Raw genomic sequence first — 23,600 nt, 5'->3', positions numbered from 1 at the left:
TCCTGATTGTGGGCTCGAGGTTTGGGTTTTAAGCTCTGAGCTTTGTGCTCTCTAGTCATGGCTTGGAGGCAGAGCCTGATGCAAGCCTCAACACAAGATTCCTGCTCAGCATCGTAACTAATCGTGAAGGTCCAAGGAATCCTGGTCCAGGACTCTAGCATGGGCAGAGCTGCAACTTCAGACTTCAGTTCCCTGGAATTCCACTGCCTGCTTCCTTCAGAAGAGAGTTTGGGGGTGGCAGGAATCAGTGCTCAGAGCTTCCCTTGGCTCTGTTCTCAGGAATCACTCCTCGTGGATCCGAGTGAGGTTGAGAGAGGAACAGACAAAATCATCTTTCCTGAGTAGGCAATAAAGAAACAAAACAGGGGAACAAGTACCCCAAGGCACCAGAACTGGAAAACTGATGTATAGTAGGAAGCTTCCCACAGGAGGATTAGGATGAGGAGGGATCCTGGGACAGTGATGGAGGGAAAAAAAACTTTGGGGAAGGCTGCGTTGAGGGACTGTTTGCATATTTGCATATATTAATATTTGTCCTAACATCAACAGCATTGTAAGCCTGGTGCCTAAAGGCAAAGAGTTTCTGGAGGGCTCATTCAAACAGCACTGTGGACTCCTTGGTTTCTGGACCAATAGGTTTGGGGTCGAGTTGGGACCTTGTGTTTCCTTTTTAAATGTCATTTTAAATGTCTTCAGTTTCCCTCCCAGCCTCCCCACTGCCTGCCTCTGGAGCAGACATTCTCTCTCTCTCTCTCTCTCTCTCTCTCTCTCTCTCTCTCTCTCTCTCTCTCTCTCTCTCTCTCTCTCTCTCTCTCTCTTTCTCTCTCTCTCTCTCCCTCCCCCCTTCTTTCTTTTCCCTCTTTAAGAAATAGTGCAAATAGTGGTTTGCACTATTATTAATAAAAGGATACCATGCGTATAACTTTCCCTCCGTTCAGTACCCACTTCTTGTCCAGAGTGACCATTCCCAGCTCTCACTGTCCTTGTGGTCCCTTCTCTGCCCTCACTGCACTCTCCGCTCTCTGTGACAAGCTTCCTACCATGGACTGGTCCTCCTGGCCCTCGTCTCTATTGTTTCTGGATATTATGACCATACAAGCTTTTCTTATAACCCACAAATGAGTGAGATCATTCCATGTCTGTTTCTCTCCCTGACTCATTTCATTCTGCATAATACTCTCCAGATCCATCCATGTATCAGCAAATTTCATAACTTAATTTTTCCTCTCTCTTGCCCACATCTCTTTTTCCTTCTTGTGCTTGATCACTTCATACCACTCGGATCTGAAAACACACTTTTTGTTTTCTTTGAGAGCATAAATCCCTGTGCTCAAGATTTGTCTCGTGTCCACATTTTGGCCTTGAGGACATCGTGAGCTTGTCCCAGGAACATATACTGTGGCGTGGGGAGGGGGGGCTCTCATCTCATGTGTCCCCGTTTTTTATTTTGTTTCATTTTGGGGCTACATTCACCTACTGGCACTCAGGAATCACTCCTGGCAGGCTCAGGAGACCCTATGCCTAGTCAGCCGTATGTAAGGCAAGTGCCCATTCTGCTGTCCTTCTGCTCTGGACCCTTATATGTCCTTTAAAACTCCTGGTTCCAGCTGACTTGATGCCGGGGGAACTGCCTTGGCCCTGTTGGTGCTGAGTTTCCCTGCAGTCATTCTGTTGTTGTCAGCCTTTCCCTTTGTAGACTGCTTAGCACATGCCAGGCAATTTGGTTGACAAGTTGGGAGCATAAGCACCAATACTCCATGGCATCTGCCTCTATATTGATTCTCTATGGTTGGTAGCATCCTACTTACCTCTGTGGGTTAGGAACCTATTTGCTGTGATATGAAAGCTCCAACCTTTTCTATTTTTATTTTTGGACCATTCCTAGCCATGCTCAAAGGTTACTCCTGGCTCTGCACTCCAGAATCACTCCTGGCAGGGTTGGAGGACCCTCTGGGATGCTGGGGATCGAACTCAGGTCAGCCACATGCAAGGCAAATGTCCTCCCCACTGTGCTTTTACTCCAGCCCCACCAACCTTTTCTATTAGCAGAACACTTCCGGCCTTTGACATTCCCCCTGAACTTGACATCCATTTCCCCTCTCCTTGCTTGTTAGCTGGTTATCTTCACGGTTGGAGTGTCGCAGAGATAATATAGTTGTTTTTGCTTTTCCAAGCACTTCTTTTTTTAATGATATTTGGACCCTACTTCGTGATGCTCAGGGGTTACTCCTGGCTCTACACTCAAAGATCATTCCTGATAGTGCCGGGGGAACCTTATGGGATGCCAGAGATTGAACCCAGGTCAGCACTCGAGGCAAACACCCTCCCTGTTGTCCTATCACTATCATTCCAGACCCATTCTGTATTTGAGACCCATTTGAAGGATGAGTTTGGTTCTTATACATTATTACACCATACATTATCTTATTATTTGTATTTGAGGCCCCACCATTGCCATTTCTCTTGTTTTCTGGTTCTATTTAATTGCCTTAAGTTCTTTTTTTTATTTAACCACCTTTCTTTTTCCTTCCTTCCTTCCTTCCTTCCTTCCTTCCTTCCTTCCTTCCTTCCTTCCTTCCTTCCTTCCTTCCTTTCTTCTTTCTTTCTCTCTCTCTCTTTCTCTCTTTCTCTTTCTTTTTCTGAGGCGCGGGGACTTTCAATACTGTTATATATTTCCTGTAAACATCACTCTAACACCACACCCATCACCAATGTTCACTTCTCTCCACCAATGTCCCAAGAGCCTCTCCCCATTGTAACTCAATTCTATACAGTTCCGATAACTTCGGCCTGCTTTGTCATGTTTAGGCATCTAACTCTCAATACACATACACAAATTAATTTGAGAAGATAAACACACCCTATCTTCAGTCACGCTTTGTATGATAGCCAATAGTGTGTGTGTGTGTGTGTGTGTGTGTGTGTGTGTGTGTGTGTGTGTGTGTGGCAGGGGGGACCGTAAATAAGCAATGACAGAGGGAGAAATAAAGAAGTTGTTTGGGGGGAGGCAGAGAGCTAGCATGGAGGTTGGGCATTTGCCTTGCATGCAGAAGGATAGCGATTTGAATCCTGGCATCCCATATGGTCCCCCGAGCCTGCCAGGAGCGATTTCCGAGCATACAGCCAGGAGAGTAACTCCTGAACATTGCCAGGTGTGACCCCCCCCCCAAAAAAAAGAAGTTGTTTGGGGGAGACACCCAACAAACAAACAAAGTTGTTTTAAGTCTATACTTCTGGAATCGTGTAGGACTTGGATGGACCTGGAGGGTCTCTCCAATCTAGAAGGAAATCAGAGGCAGGAGGACAAATGCCACCTGCTGTCATCTGTGTGGGAGAAACATGTTCAGGGGATAAATAGTATCAGTGTATCCTAAATTCTAAGCACTGGGGTACAGAGCTGAGAATACCAGGTTGGGGTGACGACAAGATGGACTGAAAGGAGCATAGCTGGAAGAGCTATTGGCATGTAGGTGAGGAAGGGTCAGGTCCGCACCAAAACCATAACTGTCAGTCAACCAACAGTGGGAGGGACAACTGGACTCAGAGGTCCTGGGGTCCAAGGCCATGCTAGGGTGCTATTGGGCAGTAACTTCATACATCAACACAATAAACTTCCACACTGTAGGAAACAACTAAAGTAGGGTAAGAGATTTGTGTCATGGACACAAAAGATTACATTATCAGAGGAGCATTAGTGAGAAAGAAGAGTAGGAAGGACAATTACTCTCAGATCAAAGTTTTTTTTTTTAAAAAAAGGTGATTTATTTTGCTTTAAGGTACAAAGGCAAGTATATGGGGATTCCACTTTCAAACAGAATTTGCTGGGTTTTTTACAACAGCAACAATGGACGCTTATGGGTGACTTGGGCTTTATTTCAATGCAGGGGGTACCAGAGAGGCCCCCTAGTGGCTTGGTTAAGAAGAAGACATTAAAACCAAACAAGTAAAACACAGGACAGAGAGATAATCCTTTTCTTCAAATTGTATAAAAACGGGGAAGTAGAAACCAGAGCAATAGCACAGCGGGGTGGGCGTTTGCTGTGCATATGACCCACGTGGGTTCGATCCACGGCATCTCATAGGGTCCCCCGAGCTTGCCAGGAGTGATTCCTGAGTGCAGAGCCAGGAGGAACCCCTGAGCACCGCCGGGTGTGGCCCGAAACCCAAAAACCAAAACAAAATAAGCAAAAATAAAAAAGTGGAGAAATAAAACTATGGCCTGTTCCACAGGACAGACAATTTGGATTATTAAGATGTCCCTGATCTTCTCAAAAGTATCAGGTGGTGGAATAATACATATATCACTTCATAACACCTTACTCAAGTCTTTTGCTTTTGAAATTATGTTTCAAAACAAAACAAAACAAAACAAAAAACTAAATAACTAAACAACCGAGGAAATGCCCCGCCCCTAAATGAAAATTATATCAAACATGGCCACTGCTATGTAAATGCCAAATTTAATCAAGCAAGAGTAAAAAAACAAAACAAAACAAAACAAACAAAAACAAAAATCGAAACCCAAACCAACCAATATCAAAATACAACCTTCTGTTTAAAATAACAGCGCTGACTAACTCCCTTAATTTTACATATGAACAGACTATATAAAGGCCGCCTTCGCCTTCCAGGGGACTGTCCCATGGCTGTCGAGGCTGTCACACACTAACTCCTCTCTCCCCGGGACACTCAGCCTCCGGGTGGGGTGACTTTGCCTAGCACCCACATGCTGGGGTAGGTGTGAAGCCTCAGGTCACAAGTAGCTTCTGGGTCCTTCTCAGCTAAGGGCAGAGTCCAGGGGGGCCAGTCACTCCAGGTCACTGTCCCTCTCCCGGCTGATGGCAGTACAGTAATTGGGCTTGTCGGAGGTCACGTAGCCGGGCAGACACAAGCACCTGTAGGAGCCTTCGGTGTTAACACACTTGGCGTTCTTGCACAGGGACATCCGGTTGTTGAGTTCGTCACACTCGTTGACATCTGTGGGGGCCCAGTGGGGTCCATTTAGTAAAGAGTCATCATTGATAAAGGGGGAGGGGAAGGGAATCCAAAGCCTTCTCCTGATGCTGGGCTATGGCTCCAGTTCTGGTCACCTCATAGCTCCCACACAAACTGGGCTGTGAGAAGGTTCTCTAAAGTTCTATTTTTGTCCCCCTCCCCCTCAGTGGTGTAAACAAAGCATTCAGGATCAACATTGATGTATCTAGAGGCCTTGGGCTCGACTGGGGTGTAGGTAGAGGTGAGGGGGTCTGTCTGTGTTCGTCTGTCTGTTCATATCTGTCTGTTTGTGTCTGCCTCACCAGCCCCAACACTGCTCTGACACTAATGCAAAGAATGTGTCCATGAGGAGGCCCAAGATGGCAGCCCAAGTCTCTGGTGGTATGAGGTGCTGGCATGGGAGGGGGGAATAGGGCATTCCTGAACCCCCACTATAAATGGCTTTGTGTTGTATCTACATTTAAAAAATAAATACATTTTAAAAAGGAGGCCTAAGCAAGCGGGAGGGTGTTTGCCTTGCATGTGGCCAACCCCTGGCTCGATCCCTGGCATCCCATCAGGTCCCCAGGAGCCTCTCAGGGATAATTTCTGAGTGCAGAGCCAGAAGTAATCCCTGAACTCTGGGTGTGCCCCCAAACCCAAAACAAACAAACAAACAAATTTGAGGGACTGAAATAAGAAATTTTGCCTTACACACCAACCCAGGTTTGATCCCTGACATCTCATACAGTTCCGAAGAACCCACCAGGAGTGAGCACTGGGCACCCTGGGTGTGGGTCCCCCACAAAATAATAAACAAACAAACAAACAAATAAATAGAGTCGGTGGAAGGAGCAGAGAGATAGTTCAGCAAAGGCACTTGCTTTTCAAAAGCTGACCTGGATTTAATCCCTCACACTGTTTAGGGTCCTCAGGGCCCACCCAGAAAAATCCTTGAATATCTGAGAGTGTGACCCTGAAACCAAACCTCAAAGAAGGCCACAAGGGTGACCTGGGCTGTCTTAGCCCTGTCCTCTTCCAGGGGAAAGTGAGCCTGTGCACCCCACAGTACCCCCCTCAGACACCGGGGACCCCTGGAAGGGGAACCCAGCCCTCCAGGCCTCTCACCCACACACGTCATCTTGGCCATATCCAGGTGGAAGCCGTCGAAGCAGTCACAGGTGTAGCCTTCGGGGACGCGCACACAGCGGCCATTCTCACAGCCCGTCAAGATGCCACACTCCTCAGCCTGTAACTCCTCGAAGCTGTTGAGGTAGCCTGGAGGAGCGGGGTGTCAGGGGGTGTCAGGGCAGTGCAGGACACTCCCTTCCACACACACCCCCATAGTGGCCTTCATGGCCATCCAGTCTCTTATGCTCCAGCAGCTGTGAAAGGCTCCAAACACTCCCTGCTCATCCTGGGCTACTGGGGTGAGAGCCATAGGGAAACTGGGGGGTGGGGAGCAAGACTTTAGGGACCCTTCATCAGGCAAAGTAATCTTTTTTGGGTTTTGAGCCACACCCAGTAGTGCTCAGGGCTTCATCCTGGCTCTGCACTCAGGAATCACTCCTGGTAAGTTTGGGGGACCTGGTGGGATACCAGGGATCAAACCTGGGTGCAAGGCACCAGATCCCCGTGATCTCACTCTGGCCCCTGGATATAGGTCTTATTCCCACAGGCCAGAGACTAGGGAAACTGCCCAGGGTCATTCGTGAGTGGGTTCATGTCTGAGGCCATATGAGATCCCCCCCCACATCAAGTCTGGGAGGGCTGAGAAAAGGAACTCATAACACCCAAGCCGGCCAATGACAAAGTGTGTGGTCCTCCTTCTGCTTAGAGGACAGTCTGTTGTTTGGGCTATGCTCAGGGGTTACTTCTGGCTCTATGCTCAGGGATCACTCCTGGCAGTGCTTGGGAGATCATCGGGAATCCAGGGATCGAACCCAGGCTAGCTGTGTGCAAGGCTTTACGTGCTGTGCTATCGCTCTTGCCCTCGAATCTTTCATTTAAAGTTCTAGTTCTATAATCTTTATCCTTATGTAAAGGAAAACAAGCTGGTTAATGGGGCAGATGGAGTCTTTAAGCTCCTTTCTGAGAGAGGAAAGTGATGAGAACGACCCACTCACTCAACTCCCCCCCCCCCCCACCCAGTCTTGAATAAAAAACATCGTTGAGTCTGAACACTTAGGAGTCAATCCCCAGTGGAACTGTAGGGGGCAGCAACACGCCAGCACTCAGGCAAGGTCTTTGCTAAGGTTGATTTTGACCTTGACTCCTCGAGGTCATGACAGGGTCCCTTTAAAACAACTGAAGGAGAGGCTGGAGCAACAAATCTGTGGGTAGGACACTTGCCTTGCACACATCTGACCCAGGTTCAAATCCCAACATCCCATCTGGTCCCCTGAACCCCACCAGGAGTGACTCCTGAGAGCACAGAGCCATGAGTTAGTAACCCCCGAGCACTGTTCAGTGTGACCCCAAAACAAACTGAACAGAAAAATAAAATCAACAAACCCCACAGCCCACCCTGGGATCCAATGGTTCTAGAAATTGCAGCCTGGCTGGAAGTAGGGTCCTCTTTGGGGCCTGCACAGCTGGATGAGGAGGAGATCACAGGGGCTAACTGGAGAAATTGGACTAGCCTGCACCCACATCAGGTGCTATACCCCCCAAATCTGCTTACGCTCCTGGAGGAAGTAGGGGTCTGCATCGGGTGTGTACTGCTCACTGAAGTCCACCAAAGCGTCTCGGCCGTAGGGGTGTCGGCGGCCGGCCAGGGGGATATTGCAGAGCTGGGCGTAGTCATCTGGGGATGAGAGAAGGGGTGAGTCAAACCGTCCGGGTACACCCAAGCTCCATCGTGGGCTCCCCAGAACATCTCTGAGCAATGATACATAATGCACCTGCAGAAAGGACTTTGGGAGGGATGCAGGTCTAATGGGGGAGGCTGGTGCAGTGTCTGGTATCTGAGCCCTGGGATTTCACTCCCCGGGTGGAATCGAGACCATGGACCCACTCAAGTATATTGGGACAGTTAGAAGGAAGCACTGCACCGGGACCTTGAGAATGACTGGAGTTGGATAGACTGGTATGCCTGGAACCCAGAGTCTGTCTTATGCCAATAAACTTCTGGGGTGAGGCCTTTTTGTAATCAGGTCAAGGACTTTTTTTCCATTTTCTCCATTTTTCTGGACCTATGCAAACATTGGCGATTGCCACAATCACACCTTTACTATATTTTTTTACTCTTATCCTTTAAGCAAAAAAAAAAAAATACAACTTACTGAACTTAAAAACAAATTACTGTAGTAAATATGTACCTAAAATAATATTGTCAACAATATGTAAGCCACGATGATCAAAATAAAAATCATATTAAAAAAATTACTGTAGTAGAATGCCTATCTCGAATACAGGTAGGGGATGGGAAGGGGGGAGGGGGTAGTGTTGCACTGGTGAAGGGGGGTGTTCTGGTTATGACTGTAACCCAAATATGATCATGTTACTTAAATAAAAATATATTTAATTAAAAAAAAAAGAAGGAAGCAGTGCAAATAGCAGCAGGGAAAGGGGTGTAGCAGGGATTCCTGGCACAATGAGGGTGGGTGGTGGGTGGGACCCAGTACCCACGAGGTGAGTTGCACCGACATGCTCTGAGGCAGGAGAGGCTCATTACCCTTTTCTTTCTTTCTTTCTTTCTTTCTTTCTTTCTTTCTTTCTTTCTTTCTTTCTTTCTTTCTTTCTTTCTTTCTTTCTTTCTTTCTTTCTTTCTTTCTTTCTTTCTTTCTTTCTTTCTTTCTTTCTTTCTTTCTTTCTTTCTTTCTGGTTTTGGGGTCACACCCAATAGTGCTCAGGGGTTACTTCTGGCAAGCTTGAAGGACCATATGGGATGGCTGGTATCAAAACTGGGTGAGCTAACATATAAGGCAAATGCCATTCTGGCTGTTCTATAGTTCTGATCTCTTTTTCTCTTTTGGGGTGAGGGGACAAAGTTTGGGTCATGTCCAGTGGTGCACAAGGGTTACTCCTGGCTCTGCACTCAGGCATCACTCCTGACTGGCTCATCATCATATGGGGTGCTGGGGATAGAGCCCAGTTGGTTGTACTCAAGGCAGGTATCCGACCCTAGTCTTTGTGGTTTCTTTTTTTCCCCCTTTCTTTTATTTGGGGGGGGGGTCACATCTAGCAATGCTGTTTTATTCCCTTGGGTGGTCCCTGTCATCTCTGCACAGAACTAGAACAGCTATGTTTCCTCTTGTAAGCACCCCCAAACCGAGTAACAAGTGAGGCTGCAATCCCCACCCCCCAAATACCCTCAACACACAAAATCCAGAATCCAAGGTTCTTAGAAGTGACGAACCATAGGGATAATGAGACTTTGTTTTAAGGGAGCCAAGCCTCCCTCTTTCCTCTCAGTGACTGGCTCGTTTTCTAGTGGTCCAGGCTGCATGTCACAGGTGGCCATAGAGGAAAGTGACAATTTAAGGATACCCCAAGTGGTGATGACTCAGGTAAGCCTACAAGGGCTGGGGAAGGTTCCGCAGGGAGGAGACTCAGCCCAGGCACCAGAGAGAGGCCCAAGAGATGTTTGAGAAGAAAGCATCTAGACTGGCCAGGTGAAGAACAGTGGCTCAAGCCAGGAGCAAATGTTCCAGAAGGTTCCCGGCTGGCTGTAACTCCACCCTGGATTTAGGTGTATCTACCCGCCCATTTCTGGGAAGGGTCTTGAGAGGTTATATAAGGGCTTTGATGCAGGGGATGAGGTTTTTGGGTCTTTGCCAGCATGGAGGTCAGAGGGAAGATGGCCGAAAGGCGTTAAGACGCAGGGCAAGCTAAGAATGGCATGCATAAATGGTTAGCAGCCACATCTGTTGGCTAGGGCTGAATAAAGATGTTATCTCTCTGGAAGCCTGCCTGTGAGTGAGTTCAATACCCGTCGTTTTCCTGGACCCAGATACCCGCCGGCTGAAGGGGGTTGCAGAGCCACGTGGCCTGGGATGGCAAACAGAGGCCTCCATCTCCATCCACCATCCAAGTCCATCCTAAGGGCTTAATGCAACATCTGGCCTCACTCGGGGCCTTTTGTTTCTGATGAGTTTCTTTGCATCCATGTCCCCGTGCAGACCCAGGCAAGACCGAATATGCCAAGTCATGTTCTTTCCACACTTTTCATTGGTCCATATCAAGAACTTTCAATGTGCCACCCAGACCATGCACATCAGGCTTTTTTGGAACTTACCAGAATCAAGAGTAGAGGGAGCACTATTCTGATTCTGTGGGGAGGACTCACTGTGGGTGAGATCACTGTGGGTGATCCTTAACAGGATAGATACTTAGGGAATTGGCTCAATTCATGGGCGGAAGAGATCAAGTTAATTAAATAGTACTTGTTGCGGATGGGAAAGTAATGAAATTGAAAGTCTTGGCCAGAACTCTCGGGTATCGGAGCGATGATTTAAGTGATGGGGAGAAAGTTTAAGGATGGGCTCTGGGCCAGATCCCCCACATCCCCAGGCGTAACACTACCCACACATCTGGCTTTTAGCAGACTGGCCATACTTCAAGTGTGGGAATATATGGTGTATCTGAATAAGGAAGGAAGGAAGGAAGGAAGGAAGGAAGGAAGGAAGGAAGGAAGGAAGGAAGGAAGGAAGGAAGGAAGGAAGGAAGGAAGGAAGGAAGGAAGGAAGGAAGGAAGGAGGGAAGGAGGGAAGGAGGGAAGGAGGGAAGGAGGGAAGGAGGGAAGGAGGGAAGGAGGGAAGGAAGGAAGGAAGGAAGGAAGGAAGGAAGGAGGGAAGGAGGGAAGGAGGGAAGGAGGGAGGGAGGGAGGGAGGGAGGGAGGGAGGGAGGGAAGAAGGAAGAAAAGTTCCCGTGCTTTCTACACCTAGATTCAAAAGTATTCTCTTGCGGGGGGCCTTAAAAAATAATCACTTGCAAACCTAACAAATGATGTAGCCCTTTGCCTGAAACCTTCAAGGAATTCCTGATAACTCAGGAGTCTTGCAGAGATTACAAGATTGATTACTTCACTGATTTCTAAATATCTGGGGCTTTGCTAATCTGCCATTTAAGTCTTACAGGCAGACCGTGGCAGAGGAAACTGGGAATGAAGTCATTGCAGACAGCTGATAAGAGGTGAGACTCAGCACCCCGAAAGTGGGGGAGCCCCAGGAGGGCCGTGGGACCTGCTCATTTCTTCCCCCCTCATCGCACCATCATTCCCCGACATCAAGGGTCGGCTCCGCCGTGTCATTTCCTCCTCTCCTCCCCTCTAAGTGCTACCCCCAAAGCACTCGTTAGAGAAGCCCACAATTTGGAAAATCACTAATATGTGTAAGAAATATGTGCTTCTCCTCCTCTTTCTGTACTAGCTAAGGAAGAATTACTTACAGAAAGAAGCTATTAAAAATGTAACACGACAATTGTTACCAAGAGACTCTGAATTTTTCACTTTCAATATAATGCATCCTTTTAGGAGCAGTTCCTATTACGATAAATAAAATCCTTCCAGTTTTAGCTGAGAACCATATAGATGTAATGGTTCTATATAGTAAGTCTGAAGTCCTACATTTTTAATGTGACTTTTTTTTTGTTGTTTGGGGGCCACACTCAGCAGTGCTCAGGGCTTACTTCTGGCTCTGTACTCTGTGATCACTCCTGGAGGTGCCCAAGGGATCTTATGGGGTGCCTGAACTGAACCTGGATCAGCTATGTGCAAGGCAAGCAGCCTTCCCTCTGTACTATGAATCTGGCCCCTAATGTAAATACTGTACAGATCCTAGACATGTCCCTAGAGTCTAGGATCCCAACAGAAAGAAACCAATTACGTTTCTTTATTTTCTTTTTAGGCCAAACCTGGTGGCACTCAGAAATTACTCCTGGCAGGCTCAGGGGACCATATGGGACGTGGTGGATCAAACTCGGTCGATTGCACAAGGCAAACACCCTCCCTGCTGTGCTATCTATTGGGTTATGTTCCTTTTATTGTTTGATTTTTGGGGGTCACACCTGGCAGCAGAAATCAGGTATGGCATTTGCCTTGCATGCAGAAGGACAGTGGTTTGAATTCCGGCATCTCATATGGTCCCCCAAGCTTGCCAGGAGCGATTTCTGAGCGTAGAACCAGGAGTAACCCCTGGGCTCTGCTGGGTGTGACCCAAAAACCGTAACATAAAACATAAAAATTAAATCACTCCTGGGTCAGCCATGTGCAAGGCAAATGCCTTGCCACTGTGCTATCTCTCTGGCTCCAAAGTTATTTATTATCAAATGTCCCAACACCAATCTCTTTAGTAGTGTCTACTTCCCTTCACCACTGTCCCAAGGTTTCCTCCCAACTCCTTCTTCCCACTTTCCATTGTCCCAGTGTCCTGCGACATGCACCCCATCCACCACCACCACCACCACCACCCCACCCCAGTGTCAAATTTCCTACTGATGTCAGGCCCTTTGTTGGTTTTGGGGTTATAACTGGCAATCAGGGGTTACTCCTGAATCTGCGCTCAGAAATCGTTCCTGGCAGACTTAAGAAACATATGGGAAGTTGGGAATCGAACTCAGGTCCATCCGAGATTGGCCGCTATCGCTCAGGCCCCCTGCAACATCCTTGCAGACCAGGCCGAGGCATTGTGCCTTTAGTGCGCGGCCACTGCCTCTAGGGGGCGTCTGGAGGGTATCCCAACTGGTGGTGTTTCTGACCAGGTGAATTATATTCTTGTTGGCCCACACCTGTCTATGGGACTTATTCTTGGCTCTGTCCGCACTCAGGAATCACACCTGGCCAAGCTCAAGGGACCATAAGGGGTGCTGGGGATTGAACCTGGGTCAGCCGTATATGAAGCAAATCCTGCTGTCAGATCTCTCCAGCCTCTGCTATGTTCTTCATGCCCACCTGTTTCCTGGCTCAGTAAACCGTGTTCTATGTATGAAGAAAATCATGGCAGACATGACAAAATCCAGGCTTTAACACTCATGAGGAATCAGTGGGGAAGGACTAGCTCAACCGGTCCCTGGGACAGAATTTACCCTGTTTCAAGGCTCCACTCATGAGCACCTGCCTCGAAGGACTCCCCAGTCCTTCTAACACACCAGGAAACTGTGCCATTGCCCACATCACACTCACAACACACATATCCCAGCTTCATGGGTGCACTTCACAGTGAAACTCCTGATATTCCTTTGCAACTGTTTTCACCCTAATGAGCTTTTGCGACCAGAAAATGTCTTAGTCCAACGCACACATGTGGCCTCTGAGCCCAGGAGCTGTTAATGCTTTTTGGTTTGTTTGTTTTGGGGCCACACCTGGTGATAGCTCAGGGATCCCTCCTGGTGATGCATAGGGGGCTCTTTGGGAAGCTGGGATCGAACCTGATCACACAGACACCCTCCTTGCTGTGCTATCTCTCTGGTCCCCGCTGCCTCCCCCTGTTAATTTTTTACACAACTCAATTCCTAAGATACGATTATCACTCCCTGGTACAACCACATGAAAACGTTCAACGAGCTCTTCAGAAATTAAAAAAAAATGTCCTTTCATAGCAAGAAGAACAGAGTAAGTAAGCAAACTGTCCTTTCTCCATCTGAGTGACATGGTGTTGACATAAAGTCTACAATTCTCTGCCAACTGCCCACAGGCTCATTTCCAGCTATTTGACTTGGTTTCCTGCAGACCCCAAGCGTCCAACTCTCAGAGATCCATGCTTAATGCACAGCAGGTGCTCATTGAAGAAATAAAGCCAAACCAGGGTGCATCATGGAACTAAAACCCTAAGGAGTAATTCAGGCTGCCTTGGAGATCTAGCTTTGCCTTTCAAAGCTACAAAACACTCATAGCTTCCAGGCAGTGAGAATCATTGATCCAAGCAGATCCAGAGGGCCAGGAACAACCCTACATATATTCCTCCCAGGATACATCACACCAGCCTCACCGCATAACTGGGACGTGTGGTCCCAGAGACACTCAGAAGCAGGTTGACCATGGGCTCATCTCTTTCCAAACAAACCTGCGACTTCCCTCCTGAGCCCCATTTACACAGCAAAGGAGGTGAGGCTGAGTCCCTACACCCTGTCCTCAGGTTTTGATCTTATCACTCTTGGGAAAATGAGCAAATGAGGGTACAGGAGACCGGGACACAAGCGAACTCAGATCCAGACAGGCCATCCTATCTCTGCATCCTTCCTGGCCATCCAAAGCCAGCGTTGACACCAAGTAGCATGAGCTATGCAATAGGAAAGACTTTAAGTTGCAGGGAGGAGGGTTGCCATGGTGCCAATCTTGTTCCATGGGCCCCTAAGAACATGAATTGCAGATAGTGACAGGGTACATTCCGTGTCTTATGTGGACATCATGAATGGCCTCTCTTGGTTCATGACTCTGCACCTCCCATCAACCCTGCAATCAAAACAACTCCAGATTCTCTCCCTGGCATGCAGAGCAAGGATTATCTGCAGGATTATCCTATATTGTGAGGTTCTTCAATTGAGCCCCAAAGCTTTCTCCCTGCAAAACCAACAGGATTTGTGTGTCCACTCATGGTCTTTTGAGCCATATAAAGTTTCTATTAGTGTGGTGTGTGTGTGTGTGTGTGTGTGTGTGTGTGTGTGTTGAGGACATATCTAGTGGTGCTCCAGGCTTACTCTTGGCTCTGCACTCACGCGTCATTACTGGTAGTGCTTGGGGGATCATATGGGATCCCGGGGATTGAACCAGGTTGGCCCTATGCCAGGCACATATTCTGCCCCCTGTGCTAATGCTCCGGCCCATTTTTTTTAAAAACATTTGCCAATTCCTTGTTGGATCCTCTTCCCCCTATGTTCTTTTTGTTTTGTTTTGTTTTGTTTTTCCTTCATTGAAGACACCAAACATGGTCTTTGCACTCGGGGTCAGGTGATAGTTCCCCTGCTGCAGTGCATCATGTCACCAATAGGTGTCACTCTCCCAACACAGTAGGTCAAAATGTCTTCCAAGTTTTGGGGGAAGTCTTAATTTCTTTCTAGAAATGTACTTTTAGTGAGTACTTGAATAATTCACTGGAGTTCAACTCTCTTGAGATCCTACTCATGAGAAGAGATTAAGTTTGGCAAGACTTATGGGATACTGAGATCCCTGGGCATGTGAGATGCCAGAGACAGAAAGAATTATGGATCTGAGAAGTCATAGATACATTCTCCTGAAAATGTAAGCTTAAACTTGTGAATCTAGTAATACAGAAAAACCCTAAAAATTTACTTTAGTGGACAGAGGTATAGTATAGCAGTTAAGGACCTTGCCTTGAATGGGTTCAATTCCCAGAATTTCATATGGTCCTCCATCCATGCCAGGAATTATCTCTGAGCATAAAGCCAAGATTAAACAGTGAGCACTTTGAGTAGGGCCTCAAAACCAAAGAAATCACTTTAGATTCGTGTTGGCTTCACCGACTCTTTAGTTTCTTGAGAATGATGGGCCTAACTAGATTCACAAAACTGTGATCTTTATCCTGCTGTGCACACTGTTTATCAGCATGTTGAAGTCACCTCTTTCTCCCTTCTTAGTCTCCATTTTCCCATTTCCTTGACAAAAAACATAGAGACTTGGATCTCCAAAGGTGTTCTGATCTCCCATACATTCTTCTCTGAGGCAAAACTCATTAAAAATGAGAAGGGTGATCAGCTATGAAGATGGAACAAGAGATAGAAATTCTCAAGGCTCACATCATCAACTGGCTAAGCTCTATACTGTTGCTTTGCTTTCTTTCTCATTCTTGGGCGAAATGGCGCAAATGCTTCCAAGAGTAATGACAGGGTCTAGGTTGGAAGGAATGGGAAGCCAGATGTGGAGTTAATCCTGCCTTCTCTATATACGAGTAAACAAAATGTGCAGTGAGGAATGTACATTTACAAGCATACATGTGCTCGCATGCACACACACACACTAGTGAAAGAAAGAGTCAGAGTGAAGATAAGTGTTCTGGGGGAAGGATGGAGAAGGCATGTCTGCTTGTCCCCAAGGGCAAGATTCTGCTGAAAGAAGCTTACCTGAGTCCTTCATGGGACACAGGGCACACTGCATGCCCCAAGCCTCTCCATACAGACAGCAGCACTCAGTGTAGGTTGTTTGCTTGCCCACCAATGGCCTGCTGCACACATACTCCTCACTCAGGTGCTCCCAGCACAGGTCCTGGTAGACATCGGTGTCTTCGACTTGCTCTGTAGGGAAGGCAGAGCCCAGGACAGCTGCATCATCTATTCTTTCCAGACCACGCAGACCCTACTTTGTAGGGAGCCCCTTAGAACAGGCAGAACACTTAGCTAAAAAGTAGGGCCTGTGACAAATACAAGCTAATATGCAGGGCTGAAATGCAGGCAGACTTGAGAATTGAATGTTAACCATTTAAGACTTAAGGGCACCAAACAGAGAGCCATAATCAAAGCAAGTAGCCTTGAGAATTAAATGTAAACATTTAAGATCCCTTTATCTGTATATTCCACCTGCCGGAGATAGGTTCCATTATCAGTACATCCCCGACCTAATGAAGACAGAGTTCAATATCTGCACATTCCATCTCACCTGCCAATGGATCCTGTTATTCGTCCTGTTCAATATGTCTACCTCTTATTGACATATTTCCGAGTGGAGCTGTGCCCACAAAAAAGTATTTAAGCTGGGCCTTAAGTTTCAATAAATGGAATTGGATTTGGATCCAAAATCCTTTTCCCACTTTAGTCTGTCTCCGTGTCTGTCTTTGTCTGTCTGTCATGTCTGTCTTTGTGTCTTTGTGTTTGCGTCTCCCTCCAAGAAAGAATAACCACATCTTAATAACCACATCCTTGCAGGCAGGGGCACCCACAACACTTTCACCCAAATTTCTACCCTCCCTTTCTAGTCTGTGGCTAGCCTGAGTCTGACCTGTCTTCTCCAATGGGGATGCCACTGGAGCTGCTGAAATTCAACCCACCCATTGTGTCCCCCTGATATTCTCCTCTCCATGGCCACCATCATTTCAGGCACTAGGCAAGTGGCCATCCCATGCTTAGTCCTGGACCAGGTGTTCTCATCATCTCTGCTCTTTCACATCCACCCCTCCATCTCCTCCCACTGTGTCTTTCCACATATCTGTGTGGATTCCTGTGTTTTCATCAATTTGAACTCTGGAAGCCTCTGAACCAGTGACACTCTAGTTGACTGTCCAAACTCTTCTACCTTTCAGTGAATTTGGACCAAAGGAACCTCTTAAATGAGGTACTCATCAATATGTATATTTTTGTGCTGTTCATCAGGGACAGCTAGAATTCCTATTTATGGGTCCCTCCACTGGCTGGTTGAATGCCCACTGGCCTGCCAATTACCGCCTTCAGGTCCAGTCAATAAAATGGAATTTTCTTTCCCTGACCTGTCTTCTTGTCCTGCCTCAGCTGCGGAAGATATCTCAACACTCAGGCATGGGTCAGGACTATTATCTGCTCAGCTGCCTGCTCTTCTGTTGTTTCTTAAGCCAGCATCTTTGAGTGTTTGTGGGAAAACATCCCCCTAATAAAAATCCCAAGGTCAAGATAGTTTTCTGGGCAAAACAGTTCAGGTATTGTGGAATAAAATAAGGCAGAAAAGTGCACCCACAAAAGGTCAAAATAAAATAGGTTAGGGTCTTGCTGATGGAACAACATGGACAAAGTTAGAAGAGGAAATTGTCATTATGTGACTCTACTTCCAGGGTCCCTGCTCACTGGTTCTGTGACATCTTCCCGTCTCTGCTCTCAACATACCCACTGAATCCTAATGTACTTATTAATTGTCCTTATTGTCTCTGTAAACTTAAGCAATGGCTCATGAAAACCAGGGTGCAGAGCACTACTGTATTGAATAAATAACCTGTCTGTGAGCTCACTCACAGCTGTGCAAGAGACCCCAAAGTCTGGACAGTCCTTCTGTGTTTTTTATTTGTCTCATTTTTTTTTATAACTGGCCCTTGTTAAACCAAGATTTGAGATGCCAAGTCGACTGGCTTCATTTTGGTACATCTTTGGGTATGCATTTGATAATTTCTCCGTAGCATCCCATTGGAAAGCTTTCACAAACACCAAAAGCGCTCGTTTCCCAACTTTCCAAACACTCAAATTCCAGTCCCAAGAAAAATCTGAAAAATATGGGCTTGAACAGACCCAGTCTTGCCTCCAAACCTACCTTGTGACTCAGTGGGTCGCACACATCTCTTTTCAGAAGAATCCAGAACCAGAGGGAGGGTACAGAAGCAGCTGTATGAGCCTTCTGTGTTTACACACTGGCCGTCAATACAACTGTTGGGGTCCTGACATTCATCCAGATCTTAAAAGAATGGAACACGATCAAAACCAAACAAACCAGCCACTAGTCCATTGCCTACTCTTCCTCAAGCTCCAATCTCAGGAGCCACGCCGCTGAATTACATGCATATACCTTGAACAATAAAGGCTGGTTGGAAAAACAAAAATCGCTCCTGACTGACATTCAGTAAGGAAAGCAAACATCTACCAAGAGGCATGCTGAGGCAGTTAAGATAAAAATGCCTCTTTCAGGGAGCTTTTAAATTATTTCCTTTGGCTCTGTGTCCAGTCTACTGTATACGGTTTTCAGCTGAAGCATGAATGTCTGGGTCAGACTCCGAAAATGCCATTCACTTGCAGGGTAGAAGGAACAAGCGTTCTAGTTCCATCCCTAATTCAGCGACTGGCATTTAGAAGTCCATGTTCTAGAATCTCTCCCAGTTGTGGCAAGGACTTGGGGCTCCTTTATTAATTTTTTAAAATCATATTTGAACATCTTGCTCAAGAAAGTTGCATCAAACATGCTTCAACACCATGAGTTAAGAGTCAAAGAAACCAGTTTCCTTTCCCCCAGGATGCCTTGATTCCTTGGCGTCTAGACATAGCACAGTGTGGAGCCCTCAGGACGTACCGAAACACTGCAGCTGGACGGGGTCATAGTAGGTGCCCTGTTTACAGTAACACTCATAGCCAGGCTGAGTGTTGAGGCAGAAGCCATTTTTGCAGATCTCCTGGCCAAAGAGGAGACATTCATTTGCATCTGTAGTGGGAAAAGGAGAAAGAGAAAAGAGGAGCTGACTTGGGCTTTTGGGTGAAAGAACATAGGTGCTGAATAAACACAGTTTTTCCAGTTAGGCAGTGTGGTCCCTCCTGTCTTCTGGAGTCTGAGAGACAAAGCAGCAAACTCTGAGAGCAGGGCCCAGTCACAGATATGGAAATAAAATCGGGTCTTTCTTGCTATGACAGGTGAGAAATAGTGCCCAAAATCTTACTAGAAAAAGTATATTTGTAATAAAAAAAAAATAAAAAAAGGAGCACCGGAGTGATGGCACAACAGAGAGGGTGTTTGCCTTGCATGTGGCCAACCCAGGTTCAATCCCCGACATCAGTCCCTCAAGCTTGCTAGGAAATTTTTTTTTGTTTTGTTTTTTTGTTTGTTTTTGGGTCACACCTGACAGAGCTCAGGGATTACTCCTGGCTCCATGCTCAGAAATCACTCCTGGCAGGCTCGGGGGACCATATGGGATGCCGGGATTCTAACCAATGACCTTCTGCGTGAAAGACAAACGCCTTACCTCCATGCTATCTCTCCAGCCCCAACTAGGAAAAATTTTTGAGCCAGGAGTAAGCCCAGGTATGCCCAAAAAAACAAACAAACAAAAATTTCTGAAAAATATCTTTGTAGGGCCTGGAGAAAAATAGCCAGGAGCTATTTCTGAGCAGACAGCAAGGAGTAACCCCTGAGCACCACTGGGTGTGGCCCAAAAACCAAAAAAAAAAATAAAAATAAAAAATAAAAATTTTTGTATTTGATGAAATAATGTACAGATTAAAAACAGCTCCAGGGCCCGGAGAGACAGCACAGTGGCATTTGCCTTGCAAGCAGTCGATCCAGGACCAAAGGTGGTTGGTTCGAATCCTGGTGTCCCATATGGTCCCCCGTGCCTGCCAGGAGCTATTTCTGAGCAGACAGCCAGGAGTAACCCCTGAGCATCACCAGGTGTGGCCCAAAAACCAAAAACCAAAAAAAAAAAAAAAAAAAAAAAAAAGCTCCAAATATATTCTTTATAAGAAAAAAGTAAGTTTTATTTTTTTGTTTTTTGGGGACCACACACAGTGACGCTCAAGGGTTATTCCTAGCTATGTGCTCAGAAATCACTCCTGGCTTGGGGGACCATATGGGGCGCCAGGAGGACTCGAACGCAGTCCAGCCTGGGGCAGCCGCATGCAAAGCAAACGCCCTACCACTGCACCATCGCTCCAGCCCCTAGAAGAAAATATTTTTAAGAAGTATCACTTTTTCTAAACTATCAACATCTTTGTTTTGTCTTTTGGGTGGTGCTCAGGAGACTATATGGGAAGCAGGGATGGAACATAGATCAGCCGTGTGCGCTACAAGTGCCTTACCCGCTGTACTAAACTCTGAGTGAAAATACTGTAACACATCACCAAGACTTTATACCATCCAGCTACTGAACACTACCACGGTATTCAAACACTAGTTTTACAAAAATAAATGGACAATAAGTGGTGTTAAGTCTGTTTTTCAATATCAAAGCCACTTAGCAGTTTTTCAGCTTTATGCATAACAGAAAGCCTCATCATGTCATGAACAAAGTACTGATATTTCTGTGAGGAAAATATCAGAATTGAGTGGCTCATAAAACCAACATATACAAGTGAGTTAAATATTTTCCAAATCAAAATTGTTGCACATTTATTTTATAACCACAGACTAACCACATTTTATAAAATCCACACGTTTCTTTTCTTCTTTTTCATGGTTTTTATTATGCATGTGGCCCTCTGTAACAGTTCCCACAATTAGTTGTCATACAATGGATTGTATGTGGGCAACCCCAACTCTATTCCCAGCAACCCAAAAGGTCTTCTAAGCATCTACAGGAGTGATCCTTATCTATACCCAGAACCAGGAGTAATCCTTGAGCATGGCTGGGTATGGCCCCAAACAAAAACAAACAAAAAGATCATAGAATTAGAGTAGGAACAGTAAAAAAGAAACAAAAACAAAACAAAACAACAATCCAGAATCTTAGCTTTGTTGCTGGCTACAAAGAGATTGACATCCTCTCTCATACAATCTCTTAAGAAGCTTCTAGAACAAGGGACTAGGTTTGTGAATTGGGGCCAAAAGGAAGAATTCTGTGTGTAATATGTTTGTGGATGGGATCTCAGCGAGTCCTCAGAAGTGACAACTTACTGCCACTTACTCTACCTATGCATCTAACTTTTTTTATTTTTATCATACCATAATAAGAATTATTTTTATTTATTTTTATTAATATAGTTATTTAAGCACCATGATTACAAACATGTTTGTAGTTGGGTTTCAGTCATAAAAAGTACACTTCCCTTCACCAGAGCTACCTTCCCACCACCAATGCTCCCCTTCTCTTTCCTCCCCCACCTATCTTCAATACAGGCATTCTATTTCTTTCACTCACTACCATTGTCATAATAGTTGTTGGTGTAGCTATTTCTCTAACTGCGCTCACCAATCTTTGTGGTAAGCTTCATATCATGGGCTGGTGGTCCTCTCAAACCTCATCTCTATTGTCTCTGGGTATTAGTACCATATTATCTTTTATTTTTCTGAAGTCCCACAGATGAGTGAGTCTATTCTGTGTCTATCTCTCTCCCTCTGACTCATTTCACTCATCATAATAGTCTCCAATGTCCATCTATGTATAGAAAAATTTCATGACCATTTTTCCTGACAGCTTATGCGTCTAATTTCTAAGCTATGACGGGTTCCCTGGAAAGTGTCATGGACACTGACTGTCAAGAGTTGGGGTTCTCTGTTAGACAACCTCTCATGTCAGTATCTGGCACCCAGTGAGCTGCTAAGTCACCGAGAGAGACTCTGACCTTTGTAGCTCTCACCACCAATGTCGTATACGGAGTCTTCGGAAGGAACGAAACCTTTTCCTCGGGGACACATGTCAGCAAATTCCGCTGGTTCCAGGAAGGAAAGAGGGAGAGAGAAAGATGTTGAAAAAAGAATGAAAAAGATCTTCCACGAAGGCAAGTTGCAATTTAGAGGTGCTTTCTCCAATTTTGTCATTTCAGGGCAAATTAACTCAGTATGGCCTCAAAGTGCAAATCTAATTGCATCAAATCTGACTTAGAAGGAAAAAGAAATCTTATCATTCAGACAATGGATGGAACAAGTTCTAGCTGGTGGGATAAATGATTTTTTGATGGCTATGACTTCCAGAATTTTGAAGGTTTAATAAGAATTCAAGTAGTGGAGGAAGGCTAGAGCAATAGCTCAGTGGTTGACCCAGAGTTTGACTCTGGGCATCCCATTAGATGTGCCAGAGTATGCCAGGGGTGATTCCTGAGTGCAGAACCAGAAATAATTCTTGTGCACTGAGGGGTGTGGCTCAAAACAAAATAAAAAAAATCCAAGCAAGGGGCTGGGAAGGTAGTTGAGTGGTAGAATGGAGGCCTGGCATTGATGAGGATCTGGGATCAATTCCTGGCAACACACATTCATGCTCATACACATATGTACACACACACAGACAACCACAAGATCTTGAAGCTCTAGTTCTAGACAGTTCAGAGTTATTGCGTACACACACAAACATATATACATAAACATATACACATGATCTTCAACCTCTGGTTCTAGACAATGCAGGGGTCTTGAATGTACACACACGCGCACACACACACACACACACACACACACACACAAGTTTTAACTCCTGTAGCTATGAATGGGCGATGCAGAGAAAGCATCTCCAGTGTTCATTTGAGCATCAATGAAGTGAAGATCCCTTTCCTTCTAACCCAGACAAGAAGCTCACACTCTTCTTCCTCTGCAGAGCAGGTCCAGACCATCATTTTGGGGCTCACTGCAGAAACCCGGGGTGCATACACAGCAGCCTCTTACCAGTCCCCACCACTGGGCAGGGGAAGATCTCGCAGTTGTCACCCCATCCTGCACCCGAAGTGCAGCAACACTCTTGCTTGGTGACGTTGGGGGCCAGCACGTTATCACAGAGGCTGGCATCGTTCAGGTTGTAGTAGCATTCTTTCTTCTCCTCCCTGGGTCGTGCCACACCTACGGCCAAGGGCAGAGAGCAAAATCAAGGGGACAGGGGCATATCAGAGCCTCCCAGAACTTCAGAACAGGGACAAAGTCCCCGAGCGAGCCAATGGGTGAACAGCAGGTCATGACAAAGCTACTTCCCACTTCTCTACATATGCAGATAAAACATGCATGGTTGGTGCTGAGCGGGCAGGGGTAAAGCATTTGCCTTGCATGCAATGAACCTGGGTTTGATCCCCAGCATCCCAGCCTACTCAGGGTTGGAGAATCCCTGAGCACAGAACCAGGAGAAGTAAACCCTGACTAAGCACCATGGGGTGTGGCCCCCAGACAAGACCAAAACTTAAAAAGCACACAGCATCTGATTTTTTGGGGGGTAGTTTTGGGCTACATACAACAATGTTTAGGGGTTATTATTGGCTCTGTGCTCAGAAATTACTCCTGGCAGGCTTGGGGAGTAATATGGGGTGCCAGGGATCAAACCTGGGTTGGCTGCATGCAAGCCAACATTCTCCCTGCTGTGCTATCACCCCAGCCTCTGCACCTG

At 46.3% G+C, this 23,600-nt stretch overlaps 2 protein-coding genes across 3 annotated transcripts in view; one reads left to right on the top strand and one right to left on the bottom strand.

Annotated features, from left to right (window-relative positions):
• Positions 1-23,600, top strand: part of FAM98A (family with sequence similarity 98 member A) — a 582,326-nt gene that overhangs the window by 179,182 nt on the left and 379,544 nt on the right. The window lies entirely within an intron of this gene.
• LTBP1 (latent transforming growth factor beta binding protein 1) overlaps positions 3,738-23,600 on the bottom strand; it is a 275,135-nt gene continuing 255,272 nt past the window's right edge. The window contains exons 26-33 of the mRNA XM_049784171.1: positions 22,895-23,065; positions 21,862-21,948; positions 18,884-19,012; positions 18,134-18,274; positions 15,991-16,161; positions 7,658-7,780; positions 6,103-6,252; positions 3,738-4,977 (exon numbers count right to left, since the gene is read on the bottom strand). Of these exons, the coding sequence (XP_049640128.1) occupies positions 4,808-4,977; positions 6,103-6,252; positions 7,658-7,780; positions 15,991-16,161; positions 18,134-18,274; positions 18,884-19,012; positions 21,862-21,948; positions 22,895-23,065 (1,142 nt within the window). The 3' untranslated portion in view covers positions 3,738-4,807. The remainder of the gene's footprint in view (positions 4,978-6,102; positions 6,253-7,657; positions 7,781-15,990; positions 16,162-18,133; positions 18,275-18,883; positions 19,013-21,861; positions 21,949-22,894; positions 23,066-23,600) is intronic.

Source organism: Suncus etruscus, chromosome 12 (assembly GCF_024139225.1).
Source record: "Suncus etruscus isolate mSunEtr1 chromosome 12, mSunEtr1.pri.cur, whole genome shotgun sequence".
In the NCBI taxonomy this organism is placed as follows: domain Eukaryota; kingdom Metazoa; phylum Chordata; class Mammalia; order Eulipotyphla; family Soricidae; genus Suncus; species Suncus etruscus.
The sequence above is the reverse complement of the archived record's forward strand: the minus strand, read 5'-3'. Positions and strand labels throughout refer to the sequence as shown.